Source organism: Sphaeroforma arctica (genome assembly GCF_001186125.1).
Source record: "Sphaeroforma arctica JP610 unplaced genomic scaffold supercont1.57, whole genome shotgun sequence".
Classification (NCBI taxonomy): domain Eukaryota; class Ichthyosporea; order Ichthyophonida; genus Sphaeroforma; species Sphaeroforma arctica.
Genome location: NW_014040501.1, coordinates 118086 through 130529, shown reverse-complemented (window position 1 = coordinate 130529; position 12444 = coordinate 118086). Strand labels below are relative to the sequence as shown.

The 12444-nt window shown below is 39.7% G+C and overlaps 3 protein-coding genes across 3 annotated transcripts; 2 read left to right on the top strand and 1 right to left on the bottom strand.

Moving 5' to 3' along the window:
- Nucleotides 1-242: 242 nt before the first annotated feature.
- On the bottom strand, nt 243-3452 carry SARC_01454 (hypothetical protein; the record flags this gene model as incomplete). The annotated part of the gene is made up of 4 exons (XM_014304831.1): nt 2814-3452; nt 1629-1865; nt 1134-1263; nt 243-397 (listed from the first exon to the last, which is right to left on the bottom strand). The coding sequence occupies exons 1-4, from the start codon at nt 3417-3419 to the stop codon at nt 243-245; spliced, it is 1128 nt and encodes a 375-aa protein (XP_014160306.1). The 5' UTR covers nt 3420-3452.
- A 659-nt stretch (nt 3453-4111) lies between these two features.
- On the top strand, nt 4112-7118 carry SARC_01453 (N-alpha-acetyltransferase 11, NatA catalytic subunit). Its single transcript, XM_014304830.1, has 4 exons — nt 4112-4413; nt 5838-5999; nt 6520-6666; nt 6970-7118. Exons 1-4 carry the CDS (start codon nt 4291-4293, stop codon nt 7069-7071), a joined length of 534 nt encoding a protein of 177 aa, XP_014160305.1. The 5' UTR covers nt 4112-4290; the 3' UTR covers nt 7072-7118.
- Nucleotides 7119-8739: 1621 nt separating this feature from the next.
- On the top strand, nt 8740-10111 carry SARC_01452 (actin-3). The gene has a single exon (XM_014304829.1). The coding sequence runs from the start codon at nt 8862-8864 to the stop codon at nt 9990-9992; it is 1131 nt and encodes a 376-aa protein (XP_014160304.1). The 5' UTR covers nt 8740-8861; the 3' UTR covers nt 9993-10111.
- The last annotated feature ends 2333 nt before the right edge of the window (nt 10112-12444 follow it).

Sequence of the window (12444 nt, the reverse complement as noted above, 5' to 3'; positions counted from 1 at the left end):
CCGGGCACATTGAATCCTCGACTGAAAAGTGACATTCACATAAATCGTGCAACCGTCCAGGTGATGTTTCGTTTGCGGAAAACCTTCTATCAAGAATATGAATTCAAAAACTTCACAATGGACAGAAATGCTGAATGAAGTGTTGGTCTCTTGAAAGTTGGGTTATTTTTTTATTAATATTTAAAAATAGAAGCAATTTTGCAAGTTTTCATAGATAATCATGTAATTGGTCGCAAACATCGCTAATCTACATATAGAGACATATTGACACTCACCTTGATCTGCTCAATATCAATTTTGAAGTGATTAAACATCCCGGATTTGTCTAATGTCTGGCACCCGTGGCTCGTCCCCGAGAAACGACTAAAGTCGTGTCGAAGCTGCAGTTGGTATTTGCCTTAAAATACAAATAAAAAAGGAAAATCCAAACAAGTTTAGAGCGCAGTAGACGAATCGTCGTCCATCCTTAGTCTATCCCACTCAGATTATGCAGCTATCTCGTCCGGCACAAATACAGCACTGCAATCTACGGAGACTTTTTGAAAGATAACTTTCGATTATATAATTAGAGATGATCACCACATGTTCGTATGATTGGTTGTACATACACCTTAATTAACAAGCTGGTACATCGAAGATGAACTAGTGAAAATATGCCCTAAATTTGAGCAGGGAAACATGGGTGCTTGAATGTGTTGGTTGTGTAAAAGTAGAATATTTCAATTGCGCTGCAGTGTATGCCATGGTCCTTAATATTTTGCTACAGCTCCTACCGTATACTACTATCCACCGATAATACCACTATATTATCTATTCGTGACTGCGCGTGCGTTCAGTAGACAGTCAAAAGACGAGGCTTTGCGTCGCATCCCATAAATAGCTAGGTTATATGCGATTACAATTAACAAACATATTGGATATCACAACGTATCATATAGTCAGCATAAGGGCCTCACAGAAGTCTGCGTTGGCAACACAATGTGAAGTGATTTCTGATAAAAGTACCTCTGTAGATCATACAAGATGACATAGTGCAATCAAGAGCAGCCCGATACAACGCAAGCAGACGTTGGAATATCTTCTGCAAACCCATAACACGTGCTTGTGGACAATCGCTCAAGCAGTTATCTCACCTGGGGTGAACGGCGTAAATTCAATAGAGTATATTCCCTCCCCGGTGTACCGTATTACAGGCAAGATGATAGCTGGCCCTCTCAATTCAGCGTAGAATGATTCGCCTCCTTCCGTGACAAGGTTATTGTCCTACATTAGATACGCATTGTTGACTTCAGAATGCGTGTTGTTTGTGCTTCACGTGTTTCACACAAGACCTACCTCACTTAACATGGATTGTTTCGCTGCATTTATTCGTCTACCAAACTTAGTGCAGCTGTTTCCAAATGCAACTTCGTACTTTATGGCATGTCCGATGAAAGAGCCGAACCCGCTTGCTCAGCATGAGACAGTCACTCATCATCTTGATATTAACTTCTTAGTACAGTATCAAATGCCGGTTTCCAAGATTATGCGGAAAGAAATCCCGTTGAAAAAGCTACTTTCACAAGTGATGCATCTAGGACATGGATACAAACTACAGTGTGTGGCGAGAACTAACGGGTAGAGCATACCTTATCTCTGGCCACTATATGCCATCGCACTGGCTGGCAGGCCGTGAGTCTTGTACTGTTTATCTTGAGTTCGGAATTTTTCACACTGACGGCGCTCTGACTAATCAGTGCAGCAGTACGAAGCTTGGGATCAAATGTCTGGATGGATACTGTATTATCGATCTCCATACCAGTCACTTTATCTGTGTATACATCCACTTTGAGACTGCGGAGCACTTTCTTCCCGTTGACTATCACCTATAGATAAGCACAGGGAGTATTACAGGGTTAGAGATTTAGAGTAGAGTTTGGGCTTTCGATAGATCGGCGTGTGCGTTCCATCGATACTCCCGATTGCTTGTCTACAATCACGTTCCTTTTATATATGCCCATGCACTCTTGCGAAATATGCGCGTATAAAGATATCATAGGACTCTCATCACAGGCACAGTTATATCGGCTGCAATAAAGCAAAGGTATACCTCCTTAAAACTAACTCATATCTGCAATTTCTACACTCCCTGGAACCGTGGGTTGTAATCGACAGTCATCTTTAGTTTAAAAATATATCAGCCTCCCAAGAGCTTCAAGAATAATCAGGAGCGGCTTTGACGTCAACATGATAATAAACCTTTGATTGGAAGTTCAATATGATTGTGCCCTTTCCTTTCTTGATGAACGTAAATGCGACAAGATCGATGGTAGTAACAGCATTTTCGACGGAGAGAGTACGGCAAACCGAATGCGGAAATGTCGCGGGCATTGCCATCTTGTGCATTCTCAATGCAAGGTTCGTTCGCATTTGCACGTCTATGACTCATACAAGCTCAGCCCAAGCTGACCAAAACCAACTTCAGATGCTGCTTAAGAGATTATACCCAACTAGTACAGCTGCCAAATACAAGTAGACGGGAGTATCAACGAGGCACGGGTAAAACATTGTACGATGCTATACGATATCCCGGAGGTGGCAAGATTCAGTGTAAAAAATGATGTGCATACAACCATGGCTATAAAATACCACTTCATCTCCTTTACCTTATAGGGACAAACTGACTGTTGCTAATGAACTCAACTGAAGCTTGCACTTCTTATTCCACAAAATTTTTGTACATCTCATATAACTTAACCATCAAACATATAGTACTATATATTCGATAACAAAAATCGAAACAAGAAAAACCACTAATCAAACATACAGCTCACCTCCGTTTCGTGCTCTGATTTGAACCTCCCCATCAGTTCTTCAATAGCAGCCATCTGAGCTTCCAAATTGAGTGTCTCTGTTGGGAGCGCAACGAGACTTGCTCCGTTTGTCATGTCATTTTCCGGTGCAGTCGTGTTGTTCTTAGGTACGTTTATGTATGAAGTGTTCCCACTCGCTGTACCCTCGACTTTCTTGGGCTTGGTGTTGGGTTGACTATGTTCATCTTGGTTGGAAAGCTTATTGTCTTCACTATCAGTTTCAACATGATCGTCATCGTGGCTTTGAACCACCACCGACGTCGTTGCAGCAATCGTTTGATTCTCTTCTCCGTCTCCGATTGTCTTGATTTCAGAGATCGATTGTGTGTGGACACTATTGTGGTCGACTGCATGGGCATTTGTGTGACTACTGTCATCTCCATGACTGGTATTTTTACTATCTTTTAGGTCAGTATTTGCAGTGAATGTCTTATTTGTAGACAATGTGTCTGTACTTTCCCTGGTTTTGCTCACTTCAATCACAGCTGAGGAGCTGACACTGCTATATTCTTCGTTTAATCCATTCTGCCATGCACTCAGCTTCTTATTCTTCATTACCATACTCATTGCACCTATGGCCGAAAACTGCTCTTTCTTTTCTTTACTATGATGTACAGGAGTAATTGAATGGAAGCCTCCAACAGCCCTCTGACTTTGTAGTAGTAGAATTGACAATACCAAAATCATCACAACGAACGCGAACACGCATGATCGCACCCATCTACCGCCTTTCATTTCAGTGAATCGTGACTTAGCCATATAAATAGAATTTAGGATAACTTTACCCGCATATAAGATAACTCAAGATGAGCATATGGTTCAATTTTTCGCTTGGGGGGGCTACAAGCTACAACTTGAAATTTAGTTCGTCGTGTTCATTCCTACTGCTCCATTTTAGCCATTGTTAAATCAGTGCTCGTCTTAAATATGATATAGAATCTGAAAGGCACACACACATCAACTATATTGTATCTATTCTTGTCCCAATAACCTTTTTCATCTAGAAGGAAACTCACATGTATGAGGTGAATTGTACTGTTGAATATATGTATGCAAATGCACAAATAAGTACTATGTACAGAAAAAGCCATGAGAGCAATGGTTGCCATGACCGTATTGGTCGCTGTTCGGTACACAAACAGAACAACGTCATCACTTTTTTACAGTTCAACATACCGAACTTCTATTTTCCCTGCGACACGCGACTATGTATGAAATAATAGACAGGGGGGGGTGGGTATCTGATTCAGATGAGAAAGCGATTGTGGCGATGAGAGCTGTCCCTCAGTTCCAACTTCCATATTCTTTCCTGTGCTGTCGGGTGATAATAGAAATACTAGTTATATAATATAAATATAAATGAATATCAAGTACCGGCAGGGACTGTGAAATATTTATCTCTGTAAGCTTCAATATAAACTTCAAGAGGGTATGCACAATGGTTTGCATCAGGAGAGCCACCAACGATGATTTATTTCAAATGCAGCACTGCAATCTTATTTGTTTACCGGAGAACTACCAGATGAAATATTACTTTTACCACGCCTTATCATGGCCACAGGTAATTGAATGGAACTTATGCTGTGATATTCTGACAAAATGGTCATCTATAGCTATATCTATCATTATAATGCTTCACACTGTGTGTGAGCTACGATACATATATAACAAACGCTTCATATATATATATATATATGTGTGTGTGTGTGTGTGTGTGTGTGTGTGTGTGTGTATTATTAGTNTATATATGTATTTATGTATATATGCATTCATGTATATATATATATATGTATATATATATATATATATGTATGGATACGCATCTAAATATAACCGTCTATTTATGTATAAATATATATAGAAATATTTATGTATGTGCCCCTGTCCTTTTAAATTTACGTTGTATAACTGTATATATGTCTTCCTTCATATAATTTATACGTACGTTTGTGTGCATAAGTATATGTGTTACATATCTATACGTATTTTCGTGTTTGTGTACAGGTATATATATATATATATATAAGGATGAGTGGGTGATAGGGTGGGTCAATGTACTTCGTACGCATGTTCTCTCTGGTAGTATTCTTTGCTATTGCTAGACTTTCCCAAAGTCCTGGTATTCTTGTCGCATCATATGTATTAGTGTATTTATAGCCGCCAACTGATACATATTGCTTGACTGCTACTACTAGTGGACGTATATGTTTGTGATATATCATTGTGTTCATTTCCGTAAATCCATACATACTTGTGTTCAACATATGCTTTATGTGCACCATTATCATAGGTTAAAGAAATATTAATATGCAGTCCCGTATTATAGATGAACACCCCCGTGTTGACACAGGCCTCTGGAGGTTAGGATTCTACTTTTCATGTTGACACATACACAGGATATAATTAGTTCATCTGCCTATCTTGCACACAATAAATATATACATACGTGCATGTCTTCATATGAGTACGCATAATATATGTATTTATGTATCTATGTATGTATTTATACATTTGTCCATGCATGTAAGAATGTGTATATGTATGTAAAATTATATATCGTTGTATATACATATATATATATATATATATATATATATATGTATATAGATATGCATTTTTTTTGTGTATCTGTCATACTATGCCTGCTTGTTGAGTATGTGTGCATGTATAATATGTGTAGATATATATATATTTATATATATATGTATGCATTTGTGTACGTGTGCGGATGCGTATGCATATGCGTAAGTGTGTATGAAAATATATATCTATTTATATATAAATACTACTTACGATATACATAAATTTGGACTTGCGTAGTTGTGTATGTACATATAACTTTTGTGTGTACCTATTTAGGCAAGAGTGAATTATCATCATTTTTTTAAAAGAAGTACATCGCTAATTTATATATGTATTGCTTGTATGTACGTCATAATGGTATTTCTGATTCTCGAATATGACATGCTATTCTTTCCGCCACAGCTCTCATATGTGGCTGAGACAGAAGACGGTAAAATCGTAGGATATGTACTAGCGAAGATGGAAGAGGACCCTGGAACAACTCCTCCTCATGGGCACATTACGTCCCTTGCTGTCATGCGCTCTCACAGACGGATGGGTATTGCCTACAAACTTATGAGACAGGTATGCGGGCGCATGATGAGAAATGCCAGCGATCTATTAGGCACGTATTATTTTGTCGCAAGTCGGGCGTGGCGGAATTGCTTTTTCACCATGGAATCTTCCTATGGGCTTTTTATGTTTCCCATGATTCTGATGCACATAAGTACCACATGTATGTATCTTGTGGTATGTACTCTCAAGAATACCTGACGACCCCTGAGCAACACATGTGGTGTCTATCTGTATAGTGCAGATGCATGGTGACGGATATATGTTTATTATGTCGTTTTGCTAAATCTGGGTATCACAGTCTTCTGAGTAGCTACTTCTATCCGTATTTTACCTTTTAATATTGCGCTATTCGTGAGCATACAAGACAATAGAACGGGGGGAGATGCTATCACCTGTAGGCCTAACGACAATTGCCAAAGTGTCAGCACCCTCCTTGCGGCAAATTCAAAATTTCAACAAATTGGGTTGTAAAAGGCATAACATTCACACATAAAATCCCTGCTGATAAATTTGTTTGATTCCTATTCAGGCTTCCCGTTCGATGGTGGAGTGTTTCCGAGCTGAATATGTATCTCTGCACGTGCGAGAGAGCAATCGCGCCGCCCTACATTTATACAGAGACACGCTCGGGTTTGAGATCAGTGGTGTAGAGGATAAATACTATGGGGATGGTGAGGTATGTCACATTTTGTACAAAACGGTCTAGCTCATGTACAACTGTTGCTCCATCACACAGAACTATATGAGTCAATTAATACTCTTAGAGAAAACATATGAGGAGGGTGCGGTATGGTCGCAGTGTGTAGAAAACGATGCAGTCTATGTAAACTATTTTTGTGAGCTTCATAAATATGCCTCTTGATTTATTAACTATAAGAAAACACTTGGGACAATCCACGTCTAGCGGTATTCGGCGAAACATCCCCAAATTTTCATTCTCCTGTCGACCTTTCGTCCATGGTATTGATCTTATATGCAGGATGCATATGCCATGCGCAAGACCTTGGATGAGTTCTTCACCGAAATGTACCTAGACCCGCCCACACACGCCGCTACCACGAATACAATGGTGAAGGTGTAATGTATAAATTAGCCAACATAACACAATAAATAGATACTTCTGTCTCATTAAGCTGTCACTTCAGCTATTTGTAGCGATGAAAGCGAAACAATACAATTGGCGTGTCTACTAGATACTTGCTCTTTCTGAGGTAAGTGAAGATGCGCGTTCCAAATTTACACGAGAGTAATGTATAGATTTAGTATGTGTATCAATATATGTATATATATATATATATGTGTGTGTGTGTTTGTGTATAAATATGTATATTTATATATTTTGTTTTTGTATTTTTACTTCTAATATATATATGTGTGTGCGTTTGTGTGTGTCTGTATATATAAATATATATATATATATTTATATATATATATATACATACATACACACACACACACAATATATATATTTATATATATATGTGTGTGTGTGTATGTATGTATATATACATATATATAGATATACGTATCGATATTTATATAATTATTGATATATATGTTTGTGTGTGTGTTAATGTATGTATGCGTGTGTATGTGTACATGTATATATATATGTGTGCGTGTATGTATATGTGTGTGTGTTTGTGTGTGTGCGTGCGTGTATATATATATATACATATATATAGATGTATGTATGTATGTGTGTACGTATAATATTAATCTATAGATTTGTATATAGTTGTGTATGTCTCTAGTAGGCTGAGAATGATCCAATAATTTCGTCCAAAGTATATGTAAATGTATGTTCAAATATACGCCTTTTTTTTCCATCAAATGTACTTGTGCATTTGCGCACGATTGTTCAAATTGGCTTATGTTGTCATTTTTACTTGGCGCACAGAAGTATTCGCGAATATTTTTTATTGTATATATTCAGGTATTCACCGTCGCTGCCACTCTGGCCGTGGCCATCATTTGATTTGTCAACTGCACAAACATATCTTTGAATAGCACATATCTATCTTGGGGCTAGCATAAAGGCATCTCTTTCAATCAGCAAGCGTATGTTATAAATAAAAACTTCGATAGAGCGTAGCGTTTTCTCCATCCTCCCTCGCTGAGAGTGAGTAAGTAGTAGGAAGTGTATGGTTCGAAAACTGTCCTAACACTGACAATAGTCATAAAATATAAATATATTCATCTGCTCCGAGGCTCCGGCTCTAGTGATATCAATTATCATATTGTATGTGGTAGCGTGTGTATAGTGTATACATAGTTGGACCCTAAGCCCAAAGCCTGGAAGCCAAGCTGTCAAACTGCCAAAGCTGAAAGATCAAAGGCCAAAGCTAAAAGCTTGTGTTGAAAGCAAATAGCCAAGTGAACACTGAAAAGTCAAAAGTCAAAATTGAAAAGTTTAACCGAAAATATCGTGAGAATGCTGTCGCCATTTTTATTGGGGGATAAGATATCTGTCAAGGATTTATCGCAATTTTATTGGTTAGTTATAACTGTATATCACCTGAAGAGTACCATTTTGCAAATCTATTGCGCATACCATTTTGCAAATCTATTGCGCATACCATTTTGCAAATCTATTGCGCATACTACGGCTGATAAACCCTTGGCGAGTGGCGACATATCCTGATATCCATCGTGATATATATAAAATTGTAATTTATCGCGATTGTGTTACGATTGCAGATAAGGATAGGGCACAGAAATCTCAGTCACAATTTACAATCTACTCTCTCTCTAATATACAGCCTGTTAATAAAATGATACATGGTGAAAATTGTGTAGACTCTGGTATATAATCCTGCTGTGAAGTACAAATACAATCAGTCTTACTGATCCTTATTATCATTTAACAACATGTGTGACGATGAAGTAGCTGCCTTGGTGGTAGACAATGGATCTGGTATGTGCAAGGCCGGTTTCGCCGGAGATGACGCTCCCCGCGCTGTATTCCCCTCAATCGTTGGCCGACCCCGTCACCAAGGAATCATGGTGGGTATGGGACAGAAGGACTCGTACGTAGGCGATGAGGCCCAGTCTAAGAGAGGTATCCTCACTCTAAAGTACCCTATTGAGCACGGTATCGTGACCAACTGGGACGATATGGAGAAGATCTGGCACCACACCTTTTACAACGAACTTCGTGTAGCCCCCGAGGAGCACCCCGTGCTTCTTACCGAGGCTCCCATGAACCCTAAGGCCAACAGAGAGAAAATGACTCAGATCATGTTCGAGACCTTCAACACTCCCGCCATGTACGTGGCCATCCAGGCCGTGCTTTCTCTGTATGCCTCTGGTCGTACCACTGGTATTGTGCTAGATTCTGGAGATGGCGTTTCTCACACCGTCCCCATCTACGAGGGTTTTGCTCTACCCCACGCCATCCTGCGTCTAGATCTTGCTGGTCGTGATCTCACCGATCACATGATGAAGATCCTCACTGAGCGTGGTTACTCCTTTACAACAACCGCCGAGCGCGAAATTGTGCGTGACATCAAGGAGAAGCTAGCGTACGTTGCTCTTGACTTCGAGCAGGAGATGCAGACCGCTTCTACATCGTCGTCATTAGAAAAGAGTTATGAGTTACCAGATGGACAGGTAATTACCATTGGTAACGAGCGTTTCCGCTGCCCTGAAGCGCTATTCCAGCCCTCATTCCTAGGTATGGAATCTCGAGGTATCCACGAGACCACTTACAATTCCATCATGAAATGTGATGTCGATATCCGTAAGGACCTATACGCCAACACCGTGCTTTCTGGAGGAACCACCATGTTCCCCGGAATCGCCGACCGCATGCAGAAGGAGTTGACTGCATTGGCACCTTCCACCATGAAGATCAAAATCATTGCTCCCCCAGAGCGTAAATACTCTGTGTGGATCGGTGGATCTATCTTGGCCTCTCTATCTACTTTCCAGCAGATGTGGATCTCCAAGGAGGAGTACGACGAATCTGGTCCCTCTATTGTTCACCGCAAGTGCTTCTAAATTCTCGCGCACGTTGAGAGATTAGCCATGTTGTGTGACAAAGTAGCGAAAGACCTTGAACTTTCTGTGAAAGTCAAGGATAGTAAATAAAAGAAAGAAAAGGATCCCCTCCAATCTGCACATTGTTGTAAATCTGCACATACATGCTTGCTAGTATTGTAACTGTAGTATTATCCAGTATTTATTTTGGGGCAGCTGCTCCGTGGTGTATTCACTGAGTGGCCCATGATTATTAAATTGTTAACGCGTATTCCGAATGCCCTTTATCCCACATTGTCAGCAGAATCTCGCCCCGATTGTCTGTCCTGTCATTGAGTCCACACACAATATCTTCCACCAGGTTATAGCAGCCAGACGAAAACAACCAGGTTAACTCAATATTATTTATAGTCATCACTCTATACCTGGCTGAACATCGGTTTGGCTTCGAGTGATAGACCACCTTCGGCTTTTTGATAACTAGTTGGCTCGTTTTTTATAATTATGTTTAGAATAGCAGGATGACTCGACATAGGAATAGCGATAAGGTTTGAAACGTATACAAACTGCTTCCGATTGATTAGCGCGACCCAAAAAGAAGGCTGACAGTAAAATGGAGCGGTTCCGCATATGTGTAGCTTTCCGAGTCCAAATAACGAGAATTTGTAGTTTGAAGAAGTTTCTCTTATAACCAACTTACTTACCCAGATGGATTTGGTCGGACAGGATATTCTGTGACGCCCCGTACGATGAAGCATGATGTGGAAGCAACGTGTACTAAATACCTGCAACTTTAAAAGTTGCATATTAAGATGCACTGGTGCTTGCTTCCCTATAAATGCACTAATTACTTGCGCATTAAGAGACGCTTGTGCTAACTTCCCTATAGATGAAAAGCGCCTGCACTGTATGCCCGCACATCAAGAAACACGCGACTAAATACGCAACGACCACATACATACTAAATACCTGCAGCACACATAAATTATAGCTGCTCGAAAGACAGTAATAATACGAAGAACACATGCTAAATACCTGGACACTATGTACCTATAACCGCACGCGTGACAAAATATCTGCACACAAGAAAGTATAAATACTAAATATTTACACATAAAGAGTATCACATGCAATAAAAAATAAAGATGGTTCATATCATGCAGGTATCCAGTAATCATACTAACTACATGCACATAGAAAATCAAGTGTACTAAACACCTTCAGGTTAAGTAGCACGCGTAACAACAACTGCACAGGGGACTACAAGTACTGAATACCAGCACTATAAAAAGTATATACAAAATACCTGCACAGTACGAAGCACAAGCACTAAATATTTGCACAATCAGACGCACATACACTATATCCGATTTCCAACGAAACGTTTAGGATGCAGAGATTTGTGTTTTAAAGTTGCCAGAATAGCGCGTCCCGCTCTGCGACAAAAGATTGGTACACGTGGACTCTTGTAAATCCGGGCGGGGCTTAGATACAAATTCATTTGCAATACGGTCATGGAGAAATCTCATTCTGATATACTTGGTTCGATTCGATCATTAGCGAGCCCACATTATGTTTGTATTGGAAATGGCTCTACTCACTCTTAGGGCAGTTGGGCGATCGAATAAGAGAATACGGATAACTTTCGAAGAATTATGAACACTGAATAATTTAATATAGCACACTGTCGCGTTATTATAGCCTACTGTATGAAAATTATTTCAGACAAGCTGTTAAGTATTTGGTGACACACGAATGATAGATATTTAAGATAGACGATCACACATGTTTGTGTACAACATATGAGGCATATGTCACAGCCAGTAGCCTCCTAAACATAAATACATGCTACATATTTTTTGAGGTATATACCGTACGATAAATGTCAAGTTGGTTCTCTTGGGTCTCGCCGCTCGCGGTTTGTGAATTCTACATACTTTTTTTTACAAAACAAAATTTAAAAAAGGTGCTATTTTTGGATTATTAAATCTGCTGCCCTCTTGTATGTAGCACACGTCTCATAAAACAGAAACAGCTTGTGCTGAAGCAGTCATTGAGCTATTCACAACATTCTGTACACAAAATGGCGTCTCTGCGATCTGCGTTTCCCAAAGCAATCCGCGAGTTGCGGTTACATTTGTGTCAGACCGGGGAAAGCAGCAAGGGCGTGAGGTAAGCCATTCAGAGAATATTGCTGTGTACAAGCTAAATTGCACAGACCAGTTCTGAAATATCTACTACTTCGAGCGTATTCTCAATTGCATATACAAGTTCTACAGGTTTTTATGACTCAGCCTCTAACGTCATTATTTGTACTATACGTCGATGCACGCTCCTATCTCTTATGAGGTACACAACTGAGGGCCAATACTTCATAGCAATATGGTTATTGAGTTGTCAAGCATGTTCATATCGAGGCATTGTGCACTAAGCGGTATTACACGAGTTACGCATCGAGCGGTGTATACAGCTA